Below are 24,020 nucleotides of genomic sequence, written 5' to 3' on the forward strand. Positions count from 1 at the left end.
CCAACCAGACCAAGGACTACATTGTCCTAGGTGCTGTAAAGATGTATCATGTAGATAGCCCTTGTTCCAAAGCATTTATACAATCTTAATTTAAGCCCCGTCATAATAGTGTGTGAAATAAAGACTGAAGGGAGTGACAGGAGGGAATAGAGGAAAAGGGTTACAGTGATAAAAGCATATTTCTGCATAGATTAGCAGTGGCCTTTTCATCTCCTGCTAATCAAGATCAATAAGTGGACCAGAACCAGTATTCTCAGTTTGCTACCTCACAAGTGATAAAGATCAGCAGTTGATAGAAAATTTGAACAGGGTAATTGCTCAGTTAAACTTTGTATTGAAAAGTGTCATGATCAATAAAAAAATATGGAACAAGGTAAAAGCAAAAGTCAGAGCCCCATGTATTACACAACTGTGAAATTTGCCACCAAACTGCACTTCAGAATATAAGCCTTCATAAAGAGTTGTGGTTGTAAAGGAAACCCTGAAAGCCACAAATGGAGCATAAGCCCATCCAGTGTTGTCTACCATAAGCAACAGCTCAGAGGTGTGAACTGCCCATTCATCTCAGTCATGGCGATTCTGAAACCTAACAACAAATTAAACATTTATATCTGTAGCGACTTCACTGCTGATCATTTTGGCAGAAACATCCCACAATCCCAAATTGCTTCCTATGACCTCTAGGGAGCCAAAAGCCACCCCCATCCAATTACCAAGAGTGGTTACTTACTGTGACATTTCCCAGGGTGCAATCTGAACTGATTAACAGCTGTGTCCCCTCAGTTCTCCAACCTGGGATGCCTTTTACACTGCTTCACTGTGAGAGCAACTCCTTGTCAGCTCACACACAGCCCCCAGCATGTAAATCACTCCCAGCTACATTGTATGAGTGCTGTAGCCAGCCACTCATGAACTACACTGCAAGGGAAAACCATCAGCAAATTCCCAGACTTTTCCTCAGAAATGTGCAGCTTGTACTGCCCAGCCCACTCCTGGACAACACAAGCTCATCTAAAGTCCGTCATTTTATTAATAGAAAATGGTATGCACACATCTTGTTATCCCAAATGGAGTTTCCCCAACCACTTCAATCCAAACACCTTGATTAGAATAAAACAACAAATTTAAAATCTATTTCTATAGTTAATAGGTGACTCCAAGTAATGAGGCATCTGTCAGAATTGGTTACAAGGACATAAAAGGCAAAACACAACCAACAAGTTAAGTGAATACAAAGCAAAGGTCTCTCTCACAACGTTTCCGCCATCTTACTGGCTGAACGTCTTTCAGTCAAGATCTCACCCTGCCCCTCCAGTCCAATGCTGCTTCCTTGTTCTTCAAGTCTTGATGATGCCATTGGCGGAGAGCAAGGGGAAGATGATTGCAGGGGAGGCAGTCCAACTTCTCCATTTACAGCCCTTTCTCTTGCACAAGAATTATCTCCAGTTGATGTTCAGGAGACAGAAAATTGGTATGGCCAGGAACTTTAATTGCTGCTTTGTCAAAATGTAGATCTCTCTTGCCCAAGAGTGGCCACTCAGGCAGTGGTCCATTTGATCTCACAGGCACCTGGCTGGCCTTTTGTCTCTGTTGAACTTGTCTGTGACTGCCCTCCAGAACATGTCCGCGTAATATCATACAGTGAAATTTTACATCTTTACATACGGTGTTGCCACACATTTTACCAGGACAATAATCAGCAAATCATGAATTTTCAAACTATACCTTACACAGTATGCTTTGTACAAAATTTAACAGTCTTGCAAAAGGGATGAATATGGGGCTACAAACTATCACAGGCATTTACCTTAACTCTGTACTTCCTGGTTTTCAGATGTTTGAGTGGCAAACTCAGCATTCTGGAATGGCACAAGCTATCATAAGGCAATCTTAACTGAGCCATTAATAGCAGCATCTGTCATCGCTGCTAGGACCTCAGACCCTAATACAACATAAAGGATAATATCCCCAACCACCACTCACTTTCTTCCTCTAAATATTCTGCAATTCCAGACAGAGTGGGGACGGAAGAAGTGATAGTGTGGATCCACACAAAGGCAATTGTCTCATTACAGTGGTGAGCCACATGGGCAGAGAAGTAACAGGCAGGCTTCCAGCACCAAAGGAGTGCACTGTGAGGAATCTTTCATGCAGTAGTTACAGGACTGCTCTGCCAAACAGTCACAGGTCTAGAGACTAAATCCAAAGAGTTTCCATTTTTAGAGCTACAAACAGTTCTCACTGCAAGTTTTCTGCTTTGACAAGCACTTGCGCTTATTCACGGCATTTCTTTGCAGCCTCTCTTGAATATTAGCAGGTTATTGTTTTATCGACTCCCTAGATTGGCTAGGTCACCCCCTGCCCCATCTCAGGTGACTGAGGAAGGATGTACAAAAGTCATCTGAACCTTCTCTGGCAGAGAGCAGGGAGGGGACTGAAAACTAGGGCAGCAGAATTAAATCAATGGCAGAGCTAGAACAAAAGGAAGAGGTAGGCAAGGAAGGGGAAAGTTTGGCTATGGCTACATTACAGAGCTTACAGCAATGCACTGCACCACTATAGTGCTCCTAGTGCAGGCACTATGTTGGTGGAAAAGCGCTCTCCCCTCCACTTAATTACTCCAGCCCCTGCAAGCGGCAGTAGCTATGTCAGTGGGAGAAGCTCTCCTGCAGACATAGCGCTGTCCACACTAGTGCTTGGGTTGGTGTAACTTACATCGCTCGAGGGGGGGAGGGGGGGATTGTTATTCATACTTACAACTTATACCGACTTAAGCTGTGTGTATACATAACTATGCTGTAGAAGTTGCTTCCTCTGAATAATTTAGCTGGGAGCAGAGGCAGGTTTTTGGAATCAAAGCGATGAACTCGATCAACTCCGTCCATGGTAGCATGGTTCCGTTAGAAGGGGGTCTAATGACTGCTGCCCTGAAACCCCACACCCACAAGTAGTATTTGTGCTAAGGCCCATTCTTGACTGTCATCTTATACTCCTGGGCACAGGTGTGAAGAGTGCTACCATTCCGATTTGATCATATTTTTACAATGACCCAAGGCAATGGAGAATCAGGATTCCATTTGCTTCCCCGCTGCTGTGATGTTAGTTAAGGGCAACAAAGTTAGCCCTATCTTATGGAAGATGACGCCTCACAGATGTAAGAGGTAGAGACCTCCCCAATTGCCACAGTCAACCTTGATCCCACAGGTGGAGGAGGAAAGAATCATGGCATGGCACTTGTACTCTTCCCACCCACCAGGTCCACTAGCTCCTCCTCTCCCCAGATGGGGCTACTCACAGTGCCTGCGGCTTACAGGAGAATGGAATAAAGGCCTATTGTGGCTAGCTTGCATGTGGGCCATGTGCCCAGCATTCTGTAGGTAGCTAAAACAAGAACCAGAATAGTGATTTGAGTATTCACATTTTATTTAAACCAGTACAAGCACCATGCTTAGCAAACGATTTGGTTTAAAAATAAACATGCAGTGTGAACTAGCAGAGACTAAATACCTGATGGAAGTTGTGCCAGTTATTGGCATTAACAGTTACATGGAATTGTTAGATTAATAAGACTGACCATCAATATTTCAAGGCTCCTGATCTTTTTACCATCTGTAGCACTGGCAGCTTGCCTTGGCATACATAATCAGCACCCAAAGGTAACACTGTACACCTGACCAACGTAATAAACGCAAAGAAAGAAATGGAGAGCTTTCACTGCAGCCTTTACTCCCATCACAACTCACTTTTGCAGTCTGAGCAGAATGCTGTGACATGCTTACATTCCAAAGCACAACTGAGAAATCAGAGCGATTTTTTTAAAATCGGAATTCCCTTGCTTTTGCACATTTAACTTTGACCCTTAGCATTAATTTAATGCAACTTCTGGACTAAATGTCATTTTATAGTTTAAGACACAAAAATCTCAGCTCAATGGGAATGTACAAGGCACCTTTACACAATACATTGGAAGGTGTAGATCCCAGCATTATTGACATTCTGGTCTATCAAGGGAGGCTACATAGTACGAGAAATACTTTTAAACCACCAAATATCGCATTTAATTTTTTTCACGAACATATGCAATAGAACCAGTCCATCTTATGAAGTGAAAACATGCAAAAACGCTCATGCTTTAGTCAGTTTGGCTTTTTCTCACACACGGGATTACAAGAGATTCTCCCCCCCTCCTCCCTGCCACATACACCTATTTGAAATTTAAAAACAGCCAAATTAAGTGTGGCAGAAAAAACACCACCTGTTGGAGACCTTTAAGTAAAGTCTCTGGTCAGGAAACATTTTTATGGCTGAGTTATTGACTCCTGAAAAAAATAATAACCTTTGTAGCTAAAGGTCAACAAGTCTCATGATAATTAAAGCACACCTCTGTCCCATGTTTTGAGTTCTTTTTAGAGATCTCAAAAACACTGGCAGAGAAGAGAGGAGTTTGGTTACATCAGATAGGCATAAATTAAACTAACAATAAGCAAAGTTAGAATATACTGGCTTTCCGAACACCATGTATCTGCCTCCTGCTAATCTTCATGGGTAGCTGTAAAGAAAGGCAGTTTGAGCAACAGTCAGCGATATGACAGCATTACAAATCTCACATCCACAGAGATTTGAATGGGGTTAGTCATGCCTTTACTTTAAAAGTACTGGAGTTCTGCACACTACCATATCTCAGAGCCAGTCCTGGGACCTTGAGACCTGGACAGTGAGCAGCAGGAGACTGTACAGTATCTTGACATATATTAAGTGTAGATCAGCTGCTGTTTTAGGGCTATTCTCCGCAAGGACTCCCCACACAGTAGCTGCAGTTACTTCCCTCCCTTTCACTGCAGAACTGAGAAGAAAGGGGACGACAACTTACAGAGCAATGGGAAGAACTGAACAGGAGGAAGTGCTCTTGGTATGGGGAATCAAGGCAGGAGGAGACTCTGTGCAGAGAACTGGTGACACCCCAGGTGACTCTCACAGAATCACTTAATTTGTAAGTACAATTATAAGTTTAGTGCAGAAAACCCCATATTTTCATCCAAAAAGACACATTAAGAACAGTTTTCTTGATGGGGCACATTTCTCCCCCCCTTTATGAGCATTCTTCCTGCTAAACCCTGTGCAAGTAGTAAGGTGGCTATTGCCAGTCCAACATAGCATACAAAGCACACTGGTCTGGTTAGAGGTTTACAAATCCAGTTTTCCCACCGCAAGCTAGGCTGAATATTAAAGAATGTCACAGGCTCACAGCACAACTGGCAGTTTCTTTCTGCCCTACTGGACTTTGACATCACAATGCCTTCTAGTTCATGCAATACAAGTGAAGCAAGACCTTCAAGTCGGATTTTTTTTTTAAATTGCTTTTGAAAGCCTTATTTATACAAGTCTGCCACTAAAGAAATTGCTTCTATTGATCTGTAGCACATGAGAAAGACAAAGGAACATTTTTTTACAATCAATACACGTTCTGTCCAGGGAAATGAGGAAATAATGTTGTTCCAGTTCAATCCATCAACATAAGGATCTTATTTCCTCCAATTAAGTCACTTTTCCTACACTGAACTAATGGTCTCCCAATTACATCATAACCTGTACACATTGAAAAGCCCTCTTATGTTTGAGAGGTGTGTGTATGAAGGAGGAATAAATCAATAAGTCAAGCTAAACATGAACTGCTGCTACTGAAGAGCACTGCATGGGTGCGTACGGTCATCTTAAACAGAGTCATGTTTAATACTCTTAACACAGCATGTGTTTGCAAGAAAACATGCATTCTCCCAGCAAAGGTTTTACAGAATGAAATACTGGCCTCCCAAATTAACAGCTGATTAATTCACTCCTCCTCACCAAAACACACATTATTAGGGCAACTATACTTTAAGCTACAGCTATTCATGACTAGAAGCTGCTCATGAGAAGCCACGTATTCAGTAGCATGACAAACACTCATGTGAGTCATAATTGAGATACTGTCACAGGAGTACCTGTTTGCCACTGCATGGGCCAAACAGGATATCCCATCTCAAACTACTATTCTACTTTTATATAAAAACAGACCCTTTAAAGGGTTAGTTTTTAGCTAGATTATAAAAAGTACTATTTTCATATTAGAATTTTTGCCGTTTTACCAAAAAGAGATGAAACTTCAAGATTGAATGAGGTTACTTATGAGCAGAAGTCCTAGCTGGAATGTACTTTTGACTGACAAGCAATTAAGTTAGGAAACCTCCTTTCATTAAAAAGATAGAAGGTCTATATATGGCCAAGGTTTCTCAACAACAAAAATCAGACTATTCTAAATCTCTCATAAGTTCTTAAGAGCTCTGAACTCCTGCACTCCCAGGTCTTCACTGATGGGAGCAGACAGCTGGCATTTTAAGTCCAGGTGTGTTTTATTTTATAAATGTTTAATTGCACCACTAGGCATTAGAAAACATGTTACTTAGACCATTTAACAAAGGTTAGTTTTTACCAGATTTGGAGTAAATAGTGTAAAATTCTTAGTCCTTTTAAAGCTAACAAATTAAAGGCACGCAGTATTAACAGGTGTTCATATAACAGGTAATGGGAGTGAAGAGGTTAATTTATAAATAGTGTAATATTAAGTCTCGCATGTAAAAATCCAGAATGCATGTAACCAATATTGTAATTAAGCCCTTAAGAGTTATAAAATAGTCTTACAGAAACTAGTTTATGACTGACTAGTGGTCATAGAACTTTGCCCTGAAATTTAGATTGACTCACAATCAAGTGAGATACTCATTAAAATTAAAGAGAATCAGTCCTGAAAAGTCCTAAAAAGAATTTTTTCACATTAAGTTATTTTTGTCATATAAATACTTGGTTTCAGTTTAATATTAAACACTTCCATAGACTTTAATTTGGGAAATTCAAAAAAATTCTCAATTTTAACAAGTGGCCGTATGCTATTTCAACATATAAACTGCTAGTATACAGTATCTGTCAAAAGGATGTATTTGCAGCTCATGAAAAGTTAGTGTCAGCTTCCAAATGTTTGTAAATAGTTAAGTTTCTGAACTGTAGTAATTATAGAAATATTAGTCACAAGAGTGCAAAAAGAGAATCCCTGCAGAAAAGTATTTCCTTTTATAGTTATACACAAGAAAACACTTTGCAAAGTTTTACTTCACGGAGACTAATCTTCCTCTCCTTGCTCAAACTTTGTATGAGAAATATACTGCAGGAAACTGCTGTAAATATAGTGCATTTTTAGGCATAAGTATTCATGTCTGGTTCCAGTATTGTCAGGATGGTATATAAATACTTAATACAGAGGTTCTCTTAATGGAAGTAGCCCAGTTTCTCACGCAGCCATTCTTCAGTTAGGTCTTCTGTATTTCTTATTTCAAATACCTAAAACAAAATTGTATCAGGTTAAATATTTACATTTCAGTACTTGGAAGAAAAGAACACATTATACCACAGTTCTATTGATAAAATGCATTAGTGTACTTTTAAAAAAAAATAGTCACCATACACTAGGAATCATCATGTTACCATTTTGCCTTATGAACATTTTTGCAAGGACGGGTTAATAACCTAGAATAAAATGTTAGACCCTAATGGAAATACATGTTACAATTTGGTTAAGTTACGGAGAGCCATAATTACTGTTTCTGGGACTTGCTACCTTAATTTGTAGTTCTCTTAAGATTGTACATCAGTGATCTCCAAACTTTTCATCTGACAGGTGCCAGACGAAGAACCATGGCGGCACCACTGAAATGCCACTGAAATTCGGTGGCATTTTGGCTGCGACGCCTCTGGATGACATGACTTGTTGGCAGCAAGCAGCGTCATCCAGAGGCGTCACCGCCGAAATTCGGTGGCATTTCAGCAGATGCTTGACCGCCGGCCAGGAAGCGGGCGCATTTAAATGCCCCAGGCGCCCGTGGGCACCGCGTTGGGGACCCCTGTTCTACATTATATATGATAAGGATATAACAATTTTTTAAGTGACTCTGAAGTGGCATTGTCAGTCACAGCTCAGGGATGCTGATCTATTTACTATAATATGTGAAGGTGCTTCCTGTTTGCAATACAACAACTATATTCTGGGCTGAATTAACTCTGAAGCCTTTTAATTTTTTTCTGCCCAAGATTATTATTAACTTGTAAGCAGGCAGAACCCTCAAAGTATCACTATAATATTTTGCTCATCTGATACTTAAAGGTATCGTGTCAGTACTCACTGGTGTATCTAAGTATTAAATACATACAAAGATTTGCAGAAGAGAGAGTCTTCAGTAAGGCCTTGATACAGCAAATGAAACAGAAACAAGTATACCATTCCCTGCTCAACACACACCTAGCAGGAAAGTAACTCTGGATTTTGATATGGCACAGAACAGATGGATTTTATACTGCTCCACTCCAGTTGGAATCATTGCAACTCATTTGAGTGATGCCCAATCTTTTTAGGACAGTTAATTGCTAAGTCAATATAAAAAAAATGTTGCATCAATAACATGTCTACAGAGCCTTGAGAACATGCTTTTATCTAATGCAAGCAAGATAAAAAAATTGAAGTTGTGGAGAATCAAATTTGAATTATTAGCAATACACACTGTATACTAATAGAAGAATGCAAGATATTTTGACCATACTATTAAGACCAATGACACACACACACACACGGAGCTAATGTTGACACTCCAGTATTCAGCTGACAATAAAAGGGATAACAAAATACATAAAATCACCAGTGAATTTACCCATTGCAGGGCATGAATCACCTGTTTACTCCTCCCCATCTAGTCTACCTTCTTAGTAATCCCCAAGTTTTTTTTTTTGTTTGTTTACATTTTTTTGTCCCTCTGTTTATTTCCACTTTTTCTTGTTTTCTACCCTCTCAGGCCCAGCCTACAGACACAGATTCTTATGTTCAATCTGTTATTCAGTGCTGTCTACTGGTATATTGATTTAGTAAGTAAAAGATGGGATAAAAAAGAAAAAAAAAAGATCAATATGACAACACAGACTAGCATAACAGAAACTAGGCTAATCTACCAAGCCACCAAGAAGTGGGGTAAGTCAATTAAGTCATGTATGAGAGTCAGATCAGGAGAAGGCCCTAGCACAAGCCAGAATAAAAATCAAGCTTCAGTGAGGTATGAATAAAGCACATTTCAAATCTAAATCTGAAGCAGAAAGTTAACACTCTGACCTGAGTACAGAGTGGGGTCAGTTCCAGAAGATCAGATCTGACTCTCACCCATTCCTCGGCCTTCCTCCAGGCAGTTTTCAAATGGTTTGTGGTTTTCGCCCAAAAAAAAAAAAAAAAAAAAAAAAGAGGGTAACCCCAACATGCAACTGGTCTCTAGCTTCCCTTGCCCCTGAGAAACCTGACCAGTCTTCCCCACTCACCAAGTGGATTAGCTGGGCATAGCACGAGTTCACCTCTCTCCTCAGAGGACCCCACTCCTTGTCCCCCCTCTTTTCTGGCAGGCTATAGTTCTCATGCCTCAGTTCCTTGCAGGCCTATGAGACAGTCGTCTGCCAGACCAGCCAGCTCTCTAAAGCCTGCTTCCTCCCACTTCGCCCCTCCAACTGGAGGGGCCTCTTCTCCACGCTTGGTGTTTCCCAAATGTATTGTGGAGCTGACTGCAGGCCAGACCACTAAGCCCATTCTGCCCTGGCTAAAGTAGAAGATTTGCAAAGGTAGCAACCAAGATGGGAAGGGGAAAAGAAAGCAGACTAGCACCTGTGAGTTTCAGCATTAACTTTCAGGTGTACTGCAGGTGTCCAAAGGAGATTTTATAATCTCCTATTTCTGACCCAACAGTGTCAGAACCAACTATTCAACCAGAGGATGCTTCTTCAGTTGGCAAGACCCATTCTACCATTGTTAGAAACTAGACACCTAAGGTGTTTCATGCTTCAGTGATGGTTAGGAAGGGTTCACTACAATAAAGCATATATTTTTAAGTGAGGGTAATTAGCCATTGCAACAGCTTATCAAGAGATGGAGGTTCTACCACACCGTCTGGAATCTTTAAATCAAGACAATGTACTTCTATTAAAAACGTCCTAGTTCAACCATGAATTACAGGGCTCACTGTCCTCTTAAAAAAAAATAAAAATCCATCAATCTCCATGCTTACTCTCCTCTTTCTTTAGGCTTCCTGCAAGATGGACACCTGCTGAATGCAATTTAAAACATGCAAGAACATAATGATCCTGCTGTATTGTGTACACGTGAGACAGACTAGCAAGACAGAACAGTATCTTATGTACACTCACATTCTGCTTGTTATGAAAGATTCTTGCAACTGGTCAGCTAGATATTAAATTGTACCTTAGTGAGTTCAGCTGTTTGTACAAGCTTATTCTTGCTCCCAGCGTACATCATCTGTTGTTCAGGCTTACATCCTGTAGTTGTGGGGAAGGAAAGCAAATCCGTTAAAGATTTTTTTTTTTTTTAATCCAACTTGTATGCAGGAAGTTTCCAACCAACAGAATGACCCAACTGTCTCTTTGTACACAGTATCATCTTTAGTTTTGCTCTGAATGTTTAGTACTTGTCAAGACTATATTAAAGTGATGTGAAAGTGGGATGGGTCGGAGGTCATATCTAGCTGTCTCTCTAGTTCTGCTTAAAACTGTACTCAAGAGAGGAAGATAACTATTAAGCTTCATTGTATCACAATTCAAACTGCACAACCAGCAAAGCAGAGGCTAAACCCATCACTTCTTCCTGCTATCTTATATTCTACAAGAGCGTTGATCGATCAGAAAGCAAGTTACCTTTGCTGCTGTTTCTAATAGATTCCCATTTCTTCCTGAACCACAGATGCAGTCTTATACAAGGAATGCATTTATCTGAGTCTAGCCACTAATCTTGTACAATAACTTTCAGGGCAAGACAAAGAAAAATAAACTGATTGGACCTAAATAAATAAATAAATATGACCAGCTTGATTTCATTTAGCAAGCCATTGATGTCCTGACTCTTTGTAGTAGTTTTAACTAGACACTGAAAATAGAGGGGAACTTCTAGAAACAAAATCTTAAGATACAATAATTACAGAAATAAATTCTGGATAAGGTCTCCCGTGAAGCATCTTACCACAGAGCAGAACCTAACACTGTAGACATGGCTTATAACTTGTTACATAAATTAACTACTGAAGAGGGATAGCTCAGTGGTTTGAGCATTGGCCTGCTAAACCCAGGGTTGTGAGTTCAATCCTTGAGGAGGCTACTTAAGGATCTGGGGCAAAAATTGGTCCTGCTAGTGAAGGCAGGGGGCTGGACTCAATGACCTTTTGAGGTCCCTTCCTGTTCTAGGAGATTGGTATATCTCCAATTATTACCTATATTACCTTTATCCACACCTTTTTCCGTACTTTTATTGCTAAACTTTAACACCCATCTGGTTAAGTATCAGAGGGGTAACTGTGTTAGTCTGGATCTGTAAAAGCAGCAAAGAATCCTGTGGCACCTTATAGACTAACAGACATCTGGTTAAGCAGAGTAGTGAAGGGTAAAACAATGCACGCACTCTCTCTCTCAAGGATTACAATATAATTCAATAGCTGCAGAAAGCCACCCTATTACAATTCAGAAAGTGCAGACTGATCTCAAGGGGCCAATTCATTCCCCGTGTCTGAACAAAGCTTAAAAGAAAGTCGAGATGCTGAGCTGGCTTTTTTCCTCCCCATTCCTAGGTTTCTTCAGGGCCACTCGGTCCCTGGTATGGACTAAGACAGCCTCAGAGTTGCTCTACTGTGGGCCCCAGATGCAACAGCTGTTCTGGCAGCTGGGATACAGGAATATTTGGCACTCCTGTAGGAGGTAGCATACAACTGGCTCTGTGCCTGCCAGGAACTCCCCTCTAAAGAAGTTTGTCAGGGAGCCATCACTGTGAATTTGCAACCCCTTTAAGCCAGAGAGAGCGTACTGATGAATTTGGCCTAAAGTGAAAACCACTGATCTTAAGCATTAGGCCTTTTTTGTTTCATAGATACAAGGACTTCCACATTTATAGGATATAGCAACTACTATTCACAATGTTTACTCACCGACTGGACTGGAGAAGATAAAGCACAATGGATAAGAAACTCTTCCATCATCGTGCTGATACTTGTAACTATACACAATGAATGTTTTTCTGAGGTTAAGGAAACTAAAAAAATACAACTCACTGATCTCTTAGAACATAATCCTTACATTCGTTAGCTGAGCTTGATATAGGCAAAAATAAATCTCCCTTAGCCGTTTGTTCTAAAAGATGCTTACATACATCAGTTTCTGTACTGTTTCATCTTGCTCCCATCTCAGTTTCTCTTCCGATTTGAGTTTGAGCCATTGGAGGATTTACCCTGCTTTTCAGTAACATAACCCCCATCTGAGATTTGTGTGACTATTTTGCAAAATAAATGTTAGTGAAAAGGACAATATTGAGAACTATAAAGTCATTTCCCAAGGATTTCTCTCCAATGTTTTAAATATCTAATTTAGCTGAAACTTCATAAGTAGTCAGATTTCTTTTTCTAAAGAGATTTTTGCTGCTCGTTGCATACTCTCTTGGCAAACGATTTGTTGGTAGCTCTTTGCACATCAAACATTGGATGGTTTCGTGTACTTTGCTAACCTTTAAATGGAGAACCTATAGCTAAAGTATTAATTTAAATCTTTTTGTTGTATTAATGGGCTGAAAGCCATTCAAAACATGGTGAAAGTAACCAAGTTTTAGAAGTAGAGACTTCACTATACTATTGTACAAGTCTTCACTAAGCAATGGCATGTGACTACAGAATATATCATGAAAAGTAATCAATTTTTGAATTAATATAGGGAGAATTTCCACTGTAGACAAATATTTGTTTGAAAAAAATACTAGCAACATTAGAAAGGATATCGAGGTTGTCTCTCAGGCAGCTCATCTTTTAGTTCATCAGGGGAAATGCCCTAGTAATATTGAAACACAAGCAGTCTTTCAATAGGTGAACTCAAACCTATACACTATACCGGCTCAAGTACAAGACACTGCTACATCTACAGTTACATATCTAAACTGAAAACAATCCTATGGGAACAGTCACAGGAAGATGCCACTGTTAATTGACTGCTAAACTGCTTTAGTAATTTTGTATAAGAGATTTAATGTTAATATAAAAAAATAAATCTGTGTCCTTAGCAGTTTAAGAAACTGATGTTTTGTGGCTCCACTCTAGTGTTAGATATACTGGCACTCACCACTTATTTCAGTCTCTGCTACTGAACACGAGTGTGCAATATTTGCTACAACCAGCAATACAAACCGATCCTGAAATCTAGCTCTTGGTCTCCATCTGTAAGAGACCAGTTCCTGGACTAGTGAACAAGCTTAACTATTCATAGTTGCCAATAGTTTCCTCTTCAAATATTATATATTTTTAAAAGTTATTTCTTAAATCATTGCATAAGATTTCATGTTGTCCCTGTGTGAGCCAACACTACAGATTGAGATCAAGTTATTATTCCACCTGTCTACAGGGATTAAGACAATCCTAACTTCTAACTAATGGCAGGTCAATGTAGAGTCCAGAGTGCAAGTCAGCAAAAGGCTCAGCAAGAATTCTTCCAGAGAGCCAGCAAATGGAGAGAGATGCTTTTTGCATAATTTTTATTAAAATATAATTAAATTAACATTTTAATGTTTAAACCATCTTGTATGGCTAATTATCCAAACAATTGCTACCGTATAGCTCAATTAATAGTGTGTCATGCATCACCCACAGAGTAACCATACATTTGAAGGAGATTCATGACCCAAATGAGATTAACAGTTTGAGAACAATTTGACACTAAGACAGTACCTCAGCAGCAACAACACATGGCAAGCTGAAGATATTCTTATTTACAATTCACATAACAAACCTCATGCTCTTCATCCAGTACCACCAGCTGCTTATCCTTGTCAATCTTCACTAGAATACAAACATAACATAGGTGAACTGTGCATCTATAGGGGGTGCTGTCTCCACACACACTTTTTTTAAATTAAAAAGGTTAAAATTGCAACTTTTCTAGAATTACATGCATATAATAATCAGATTTTATTTAACCCACCTAATGCATTATCTTGTACTTTCACTCCCTCTTCTCTCCCGCCCCCTCTGACAATGATCAGTGAGTGGAATTCTGGCCCCACGGAAGTCAACTGGAATTTTAACTTCAGTGCAGTCAAGACTTCTCCCCCCAAACTTTGTTACAAAACTAGCAATTTCGAAATAGCCCACTTCAAGAATGTCAAACATACTCAAACCTAAGAGGGTTAAGTCTTGGCTTTTTCCTCCACTTTCTTGAAGCCAGTGGTAGACTTTTTCCACTTTAAGCAATGTTTAAGCACATAAGTATTTCTATTAACAGCAAGTGTGACAGCTTTTATTCTGAAAGCTTTAGTTCCATACCATAAAATGTTGTTCTATTGTTAAGAGGGAATGGAAAAAATATCAAAGGTAGTGGTATAATAGAAGCATAGTGCACGCCATTTTGCTGCAGCAGCTAAAAATTATCAAAGATTTTCTGTAAGACATTGTTGCTTTTGTTGGCAATGATTTTAGCTTACTTATAATGGCTGCATTGTTGGTTTCTTTGCGAAACCGGAATTTTCTCAACTTTTCCACCAGATCTTCAGCAACATCACAAACCACCAGAGATTCACTCTACAGAAAAAAGAATTTCAGTTAACAAAAATCCTCCCAAAATTATATGACTACATGAAGTTAGTTGAAGATTCAGAACATGCATAAAATTCAGATGTGCAAAAAAAAAAACCATAAGCATTAAACACAGTGAAAATTTTGTCTTGTCCCAACGTGGTCCTTGGGAGACAAAAAAAAATCTTACCATGTTATAGGTGAAACGGCGTTATATTAACTTGCTTTGATCTACCGAGTGCACAGCCCCACCCCCCCAGAGCACTGCTTTACCGCATTATATCTGAATTCATGTTATAGCAAGTCACGTTATATCGAGGTAGAAGCGTAAGTTGTAATTGCGCTATACTGACCACTGCCCATTTCCTGCACCATGCTTTATACACACTCCCTTGTGTGTCTTCTTGTAACAGTCAGCTCCACTGCTCAGCAAATGTTCTGTCACCACAGGTAGCTTTGACTGAATGCCAAGCATACCAGAACACTGTTGCCAAGCAGAAGGAAGAAAAATTAGTTCACCATCTTTAGCTCAATTATACTACTGTAGCCACCATACATAGCAGTTTCCTTTATACACTCACTCCTGAGAAATCAGGGCTAACAAAATCTATATATAAAGCTAAATGATCATGTTATGAAGAGCAAGTCTTAAAGGAATAAATTAGAGATTAGAAAGAAACTGAAGTAAGGTTCTGAGCCCATATGCAACTACACCAAAGTCCTAGTCCACTTATCTTAGTTTACAGATAGCTTCCTCCATAAAAAGGAATTTGTCAAGAATTAGCTAAGGAGAGGAAGTCCCATGAATGTTTCCGTGCAAGTACTCAGACATGCCTTAGGTTTTAATTAAAACCTATCTTTAAATACAAGTCAACAATTTTAAAATTATTGAAGGCAGCCACTAAATGAATCATTCGGTAAAAGAATGAATCACTAGTTTAGTGATCAGAAGAAATTTAGTCTTTAAAACTTAGGCCTCGAGCAGTTTACCAGACACCTTACTAGAGGCCAATATTGAAGAAAGGAGAGTTTCCTCACAAAAAAAAAAAGAGCAAGGGCAAACTTCATCCAAGCATTCTCTCACTGTCTCTAGACTCTGCATCTTAGGGTATGGCTACACTTACAAATCTGCAGCGCTGGTCGTCCAGCTGTGCAGGGCCAGCGCTGGTGTGTGCCCACACTCACAGCTACCAGCGCTGCAGTGTGGCCACATTTGCAGCATTTGCAGCGCTGTTGGGAGTGATGAATTATGGGCAGCTATCCCAGCATTCAAGTGGCAGCAACGTGCTTTTCAAAAGAGGGGGGTGTGGGGCAGTAAGACAGGGATGGGGAAGAGAGAAAGAGAGAGTGGATTTTTGGAACTGACACTGTGCAAAATCAGAAAATTTTCCCACCCCCTTACTGTTAACTGCAAACAGCCTGCATCCAACATACTCTTTCCCCCCTCTGCCCCCTCCCCCCGTTTCTCTCAAGCAAAGCAAACACTCAACCCCTGTGAATCACGCAGGGAGGAGGAGGATCTCATTTGATCGTTCACAGATTGATCACAGCAAACAGGAGCTGATAAGCAGCTCCGGTAGCAACGGAGCTCTGGAGGTTCACAGCAAAACAAAGAGGCTGCATAACAAAACAAAGGGAGTAATTTAGTTAAATATCAGAGGGGTAGCCGTGTTAGTCTGGTTCTGTAGAAGCAGCAAAGAATCCTGTGGCACCTTATAGACTAACAGATGTTTTGCAGCATGAGCTTTCATGGGTGAATACCCACTTCTTCGGATGCAAGCAGTGGAAATTTCCAGGGGCAGGTGTGTATATATAAGCAAGCAAGAAGCAAGCTAGAGATAACGAGGTTAGATCAATCAGGGAGGATGGGGCCCTGTTCCAGCAGCTGAGGTGTGAAAACCAAGGGAGGAGAAACTGGTTCTGTAATTGGCAAGCCATTCACAGTCTTTGTTTAGTCCTAAACTGATGGATATGTGGACTCTCTACTCAGACCCTATGTTACCAGCACTCCCAGCTATCTCCGTGACACCACTGATTTCCTGAGGAAACTACAATGCATTGGTGACCTTCCAGAAAACACCATCCTGGCCACCATGGATGTAGAGGCTCTCTACACAAACATCCCACACACTGATGGAATACAAGCTGTCAGGAACAGTATCCCTGATGATGCCACAGCACAACTGGTTGCTGAGCTCTGTGCCTTTATCCTCACACACAACTATTTCAAATTTAATGACAATATATATCTCCAAATCAGTGGCACCGCTATGGGCACCATGCCAATATTTTTATGGCCGACCTGGAACAACGCTTCCTCAGCTCCGCTACATTGATGACATCTTCATCATCTGGACCCATGGGAAGGAGACTCTGGAAAAATTCCACCATGATTTCAACAGCTTCCACCCTCCATCAACCTCAGCCTGGACCTATCTAAGGTCCACTTCCCAAATAAGTGGTGGTCAACCGCTATGCCTACCTTCATGCCTCCAGCTTCCATCCCGGGCACACCACAAGATCCATTGTCTACAGCCAAGCACTGAGGTACAACCGTATCTGCTCTAACCCCGCAGACAGAGACCAACACTTAGAAAATCTCCACCAAGCATTCTCAAAACTACAGTACCCACACGAGGAAATAAGGAAACAGATCAACAGAGCCAGATGTGTACCCAGAAGCCTCCTACTGCAAGACAAGCCCAAGAAAGAAACCAACAGGACTCCACTGGCCATCACATACAGTCCCCAGCTCAAACCTCCAACGCATCATCAGGGATCTACAACCCATCCTGGACAATGATCCCACACTTTCACAGGCCTTGGGTGGCAGGCCAGTCCTCGCCACAGACAACCTGCCAACCTGAAGCATATTCTCACCAGCAACTGCACACGCACCATAGTAACTCTAGCTCAGGAACCAACCCATGCAACAAACCTCGATGCCAACTCTGCCCACATATCTACACCAGCAACACCATCACAGGACCTAACCAGATCAGCCACACCATCACCGGTTCATTCACCTGCACGTCCACCAATGTAATATATGCCATCATATGCCAGCAATGCCCCTCTGCTATGTACATCGCCAAACTGGACAGTCTCTAAGGAAAAGGATAAATGGACACAAATCAGACATTAGGAATGGCAATATACAAAAACCTGTAGGAGAACACTTCAACCTCCCTGGCCACACAATAGCAGATTTTAAGGTGGCCATCCTACAGCAAAAAAACTTTAGGACCAGACTCCAAAGAGAAACTGCTGAGCTCCAGTTCATCTGCAAATTTAACACCATCAGTTTAGGACTAAACAAAGACTGTGAATGGCTTGCCAATTACAGAACCAGTTTCTCCTCCCTTGGTTTTCACACCTCAGCTGCTGGAACAGGGCCCCATCCTCCCTGATTGATCTAACCTCGTTATATCTAGCTTGCTTCTTGCTTGCTTATATATACACACCTGCCCCTGGAAATTTCCACTGCTTGCATCCGAAGAAGTGGGTATTCACCCATGAAAGCTCATGCTGCAAAACATCTGTTAGTCTATAAGGTGCCACAGGATTCTTTGCTTAATTTAGTTAAAAGTATTCTGGGATACACCCTTATACCCTGGAGGCCAATAACAGCGCTGGTGTGTGGCCACACTTGATGACCAGCGCTGCAGCACCAGCGCTGCAATCCTTATTCCCCATGCTGAGTGAGGTGTACAGCCAGCGCTGCAGCCAGGGAGTTGCAGCACTGGAAGTGCCCTGCAGGTGTGGCCACTTACTAATTGCAGCACTGCAACTCGCAAGTGTAGCCATACTCTTGGACTCCATCTTCATCAGCCTCTGGAAAGGTGTCTTGAGTTTGCGCCCTATGACTGCTGGAATGGAGACTTCTTCCACCACCTATGAGTCTGCTGTGATAGCACTCTACTACTCTACTCTTTCTCAGGCTCCTGGCTGCTCCAAGGATGAGGATGACAGCTGTGTGCTTGTGGCACCTTAAAGACTAACAAATTTATTGTAGCATGAGCTTTCGTGAGCTACAGCTCACTTCTTTGGATGCAGTAGCTCACGAAAGCTCATGCTACAATAAATTTGTTAGTCTTTAAGGTGCCACAAGTACTCCTGTTCTTTTTGCGGATACAGACTAACACGGCTGCTACTCTGAAAGCTGTGTGCTTGTTTCCCCAGACTCTATTTTGGATCATCCTCACTCACATGGCTAGTATTAGCATCTACTTCTGCTGCTGTCATGAAGTGATTAAATCTTGCATTGTGATCCATGTTAATTGTTTCTAAGTGATACTGCACATCAAGTGTTTCCATTTTGAAAGCAAGACATTTCTTCCAACTGCCAGCTCCACAAACTCATTTTGGGATGAGAGACTAAGTTCTTTTCTCTCCAACATAAATAGCAAACAAAGTACTGCAGGCCAAACCACTTGTGCAATCCCCTGGAGTTCTACGGGTGGCTCAAATTAGCCCTGTAAATTTAATTAAACAAACCATTCTGTTTGTGACACAGGAGGAACATAATCCAGTTCACTCCCTGTTGGCTAAACTAGCTCTCCAACACCAGAGGTAAACATAAATAAATATGCTTTCACTAAAGCCAGCAGTTCTATGACTGACTACACAGAGAGAGAGCACATCTACTAAGTAAGGGGGTGCCTTTTTTTTTTTAAACCATGTCCCTTTTCTGGCTAGAACCACACTTTAAATTCTTCCAAAACTGATAGCTTAGCCAGCTGCCCTCCTCCCAACTCATCACAGAAGAGTGACTTTTTAAACTGTTTACACAGAATTTTTTTCATATTGCAATGTCTGTAGAAAGGCAGGATGGAAACCTGTTAAGAGTTAGTCACACTGTTTTCATATCCCTCCTCCCCATAGGTGCACACACAGCCACAAATGATCACTTTCTAGCAACACACCAAGTGTAAGCAAAAAGCTGAGAAATGCATGTTTCAACTGAAGCATTTATCTTCAGTTACAGCAGAGCTAGAACTTCGCATTGTGTGACCTTTCTGAACTCTACAAGAAAAAAGGATGCAGCTTTCTCAGGCTAGTCCACACTGGCACAGTGCTGAGAGCTCTCTCCCAGCGCTCTTTTAAAAAAACCCACCTCAACGAGGGGCACAGCTCCCAGCACTGGGGCACCGTTTACACTGGTGCTTTACAGCATTGCAACTTGCAGCACTCAGGGGGTGTTTTTTCAAACCCCTGAGGAAGAAAGTTGCAGCACTGTTAACTGCCAGTGTAGACAAGTCCTCAGTTTACAATCTTGTTTCCATACACAGTATCATTTTAGAACCCTTTCTCCCCTTTCACACCTCCACTTAACAAAAGCTATTACAAAGTAGCAAACTCAAAGGGAAGCGTGTGGAAAAACAGTGATACACTAGCAGTGACTCGAGAGACCACACCTGCAGGATTCTGTTTCCTGTCCTCTTCAGATCCTGCCCATTTGGTTTCAGGTATAATTTTTGCTCCATCTATACAATAAGATTCCAAGATTGTCACTCTGAAGCCTAGAATGTCTGTTGAGTCAGTATGAAGTAATGGAAACAGCTACAAGCATGGCTGAGAGCTTTCTGTTCCAAATATCATTAGGTTCAATCATTACCAGGATTTGCAGTAATCTATAAAATCTCTGCCATTTTGACTTTATAAATTACACCCACTGCAAGGCATTTATCTATCTACTACCTACCAAGACTCCTGGGCCACTGTGATAGCAGACAATTCACCCAACCACCACCCTGACTCTACAGCTAATTTGCATAAAAACTATTTCATTGACTCTATGAGGGAGACTGCACAGATGGTGGCTTACTTGGCCCAGCTGCCACAGTTCCTCAAAGACTAGCACACACACAATGACTCCAAACACACACATCTCATTCACCACCCACACAACTCACACAATAACGCTAAACACACCTAGCCCCTCAGTGCAGCACACACACCCCACACTCGCCACCTGTGCACATGAACGTGAATTTTCACACACCCCCAATCCAGACACAAGTCAACACAACTAGCACACAGCCCCAAACACACCTAGCCCCTAAGGGCAGAGCGCCCCCTTCACGCATCACCTGTGCGGCTCATCATGAAGCACCACAGCCAGCTGCACAACGGAACACAACCAGCACACACAATAGCCCCAAGCACACACAGACCCTCACGGCAGCACAAAGCCACACAACTCTCCCAGCACACACACCCCCTCCCAACATCACTGCCAAACCTCCCCGGTCTGCCGAGTCGCTGGGAAGCCACGGAAACGGCTACAGGCGGGGCTGAGAGCTCCGTCCAGCGTGTCCCGGCTTCAACCAGCGCTGGGAGGGACTCACGGGTTTCTACACCCCCCAGCCGCATTCTGCGGGCGGCGCCCTGAGTTACACGCGGGTTCGCAGCCCTGCACAGGACGGGCCCTGGGGGCGGCCGCTTGGCCCCGCCTCGGGCTCGCCGGCTGGGGCTGCCGCCGCCGAAGGGTGCCCAAGGCAGGGCGGCTGCGAGCGCCCGGGCCTCCCTCACCCACCCCCTCCGCGGGCGAGGCGGGGCGCGGGGATCGCCAGCAAGTGCCCTGCCCGGCAGCTCCCAGGGCCTGACGGGCACCGCTCCCTCAGGCGGCTCCACTCACCATTTTGCAGCAGCCACCAGCCCCTTCCGCTCGCACTTTAAGAACCAAAGCGCCGCCGACCTCCTCCCGGCGACCGGCTCCAGTGCGCCTGCGCCGGACAGCTCCGGAGCCAATCAGCGAGGCCGGCCGGAGCGGACTGCGGGCTTCACCCGGCTACGGGACGCGGGAAGGCTCACGCCGCCCCTGGCGGAGGGTTGAGCTGGTGCTCAAGGGGCGGGGGCCCGTGCGCTGAGAGAGCAGCGGGCGCGGCCAAGGCGGGGCAGGGACACGTGCGGGGGGGGGTTGGTCCCATCCTAAGCAGTGGTCTCCAAAGTGGGGTGCGCAAGAGGCTCCATTGGGGGTGCAGCAGGAGGAGCGCTGCCGTGGGGGAAGAGTGGCCGTAGGAGGGAGGAAACGAGCGAGCGGGGAAGCTGCCCCGACCCCCCCACAGGCAGGGGCTGCAGGGCTGCTTTCCCCTTCAACGTGCTGCTTGTCTCCTGCCCCTGCTCCCCCTGAGTCCTCTGACCCATGCTCCCAGGGCCACATTCCGAAAGGGGCTTTAGAGCTGCAGGCCAGGGCTCCTTGTCTTCAGTTACCAGATCCACTAATTTTTTAAATAATTTAATAATTGGAGATATACCAATCTCCTAAAACTGGAAGGGACCTCAAAAGGTCATTGAGTCCAGCCCCCTGCCTTCACTAGTAGGACCAAGTACTGATTTTTGCCCCAGATGGCCCCCTCAAGGACTGAACTCATAACTCTGGGTTTAGCAGGCCAATACTCAAACCACTGAGGTATCCCACCTAGATTTTTCTTGTTCCCTATAAGAAACCCAGATCAGAATTCTAAAGCCTATCCATATATTTATATTCTTCCCATCCCTTATCCATCATCCCACATCCCCTGCATATCTATGTCTCCTGGTCCACTCCCACATCATGCTGCCTCATCTCCCACTTCATCCATTCACAGCCTCTGAGCTGCTCCATCTGCCCACACCCTCTACCAGCGTTATTTCTTTGCACTCCTGTTCTAGTCCAACGCCAAGTATTCAAACATCACAAGCCAGGCTTCTACAAATCATGAAACTGCTTTAAAAATACAAGATTATTTTAAAAGATAATTCTCTGACAGTCATTTCATTTGGTTCGGCCTAGTCTTCAGAGTGCATCGAGGTGGTGGTGTTTTCAAGTTTGCTCCCCAACCCTGAGCCCTAGACAGTTACTTTAAAAAAAAATGGAAGCTGAGCTTCTCACCTAGTCACTGTACTCCAGCAGCTGGGGCTTTGAGAAACCCTCACCTCTAAGGAGCCTCCCAGTGCAAGCAGGAGAGCTAGCAACGCTTGCACATGCTCCCCTACCCCTCCCGATCATCTCCTTGCCCTGCCCCATGCGTTCCACGTGCCGTCCTCGGCCTTGCTCCCGCTTCTGTACCAAACTCAGGGCAGACTAAGGGCAGCAGCTTCAGTGGGGCCTCACGTTCCTAGTGGGCATGCGCAAATGCCGTGCACATGTGCAGTACGGCTGCAGCCGTCGGAGTTGGAACGAGCGCGGCCGGTTCGGAGGCCGGGCGGCTGGTTCCGCTGGCAGCCTCCCCTCCCCCTCCCCCTCCCCGTACTGAGGAGGCCGCGAAGCCCCATGGCCGCCGTGTTCCTGGTGACGCTCTACGAATACTCCCCGCTCTTCTACATCGCTGTGGTGTTTGTCTGCTTCCTGGTTACCAGCGGCCTGGTGCTGGGCTGGTGAGCGCGGGGCCGGGATCGGGCCGGGCCGGGGGGGCTGGTGAGCGCGGGGCTGGTGAGCGCGGGGCCGGGATCGGGCCGGGGGGGCTGGTGAGCGCGGGGCCGGGATCGGGCCGGGCCGGGGTTGGTGAGCGAGGGGCCGGGATCGGGCCGGGGGCTGGTGAGCGCGGGATCGGGCCGAGCCGGGGTTGGTGAGCGCGGGGCCGGGATCGGGCCGGGGGCTGGTGAGCGCGGCCCGGGATCGGGCCGGGCCGGGGCTGGTGAGCGCGGGGCCGGGATCGGGCCGGGGGCTGGTGAGCGCGGGCCGGGATCGGGCCGGGGGCTGGTGAGCGCGGGGCCGGGATCGGGCCGGGCCGGGGGGACGGGTGCGCGCGGAGCCGGGATCGGGCCGGGGGGGGGTTTGGTGAGCGCGGGGCCGGGATCGGGCCGGGCCGGGGTTGGTGAGCGCGGGGCCGGGATCGGGCCGGGCCGGGGTTGGTGAGCGCGGGGCCGGGATCGGGCCGGGGTTGGTGAGCGCGGGGCCGGGATCGGGCCGGGCCGGGGGGGTTGGTGAGCGCGGGGCCGGGATCGGGCCGGGCCGGGGGGGTTGGTGAGCGCGGGGCCGGGGGGGCTGGTGAGCGCGGGGCCCGGGATCGGGTCCGGGGGGGGCGGGGCTGGTGAGCGCGGGGCCCGGGATCGGGCCCGGGGGGGGCGGCTGGTGAGCGCGGGGCCCGGGATCGGGCCCGGGGGGGGCGGCTGGTGAGCGCGGGGCCGGGATCGGGCCCGGGCGGGGGGGCGGCTGGTGAGTGCAGGGCCCGGGATCGGGGCTGGAGGGGAGCGGGGCGGGGCTGGTGATCTCAGGGGCTGGGGCGGGGGGTGCTGAGGGCCCGGCACCGGCTTGGGTGGGGAAGAAGGAGGAGCAGGGGCCTGGGACCGGCATGGAGGGAGGGGGGATCTGGCGCGGGCTTGGGGCTGGGCAGCGCGGGACCTGCACAGGGCAGCAGTTTGTTGATGGCT

General features: G+C 44.7%; 2 protein-coding genes across 12 annotated transcripts in view; one reads left to right on the forward strand and one right to left on the reverse strand.

Moving 5' to 3' along the window:
- Positions 1-3,401: 3,401 nt before the first annotated feature.
- On the reverse strand, positions 3,402-21,433 carry GMFB (glia maturation factor beta). 4 transcript variants are annotated; one of them, XM_039537656.1, is made up of 7 exons: positions 21,304-21,433; positions 14,573-14,669; positions 13,882-13,931; positions 12,881-12,930; positions 12,042-12,124; positions 10,316-10,389; positions 3,402-7,371 (listed from the first exon to the last, which is right to left on the reverse strand). In XM_039537656.1, exons 1-7 carry the CDS (start codon positions 21,304-21,306, stop codon positions 7,300-7,302), a joined length of 429 nt encoding a protein of 142 aa, XP_039393590.1. In that variant the 5' UTR covers positions 21,307-21,433; the 3' UTR covers positions 3,402-7,299. The 4 variants fall into 4 exon arrangements, with proteins under 4 accessions (XP_039393590.1, XP_039393593.1, XP_039393589.1 ...); XM_039537659.1 differs by lacking the exon at positions 21,304-21,433 and adding an exon at positions 20,281-20,321; XM_039537655.1 differs by lacking the exon at positions 21,304-21,433 and adding an exon at positions 20,081-20,192.
- A 1,383-nt stretch (positions 21,434-22,816) lies between these two features.
- Positions 22,817-24,020, forward strand: part of CGRRF1 (cell growth regulator with ring finger domain 1) — a 29,690-nt gene continuing 28,486 nt past the window's right edge. For all 8 annotated transcript variants that reach the window (XR_005597930.1, XR_005597929.1, XR_005597928.1 and 5 more), the window contains exon 1: positions 22,817-23,024. Coding sequence is in view for 3 of the 8 variants with exons in the window: in XM_039536567.1 (XP_039392501.1) it covers positions 22,921-23,024 (104 nt within the window). In the remaining 5 variants the exon portion in view is untranslated. The remainder of the gene's footprint in view (positions 23,025-24,020) is intronic.

The sequence above is a fragment of the Mauremys reevesii genome, linkage group 4 (assembly GCF_016161935.1).
Source record: "Mauremys reevesii isolate NIE-2019 linkage group 4, ASM1616193v1, whole genome shotgun sequence".
NCBI classification, from domain to species: Eukaryota; Metazoa; Chordata; order Testudines; family Geoemydidae; genus Mauremys; species Mauremys reevesii.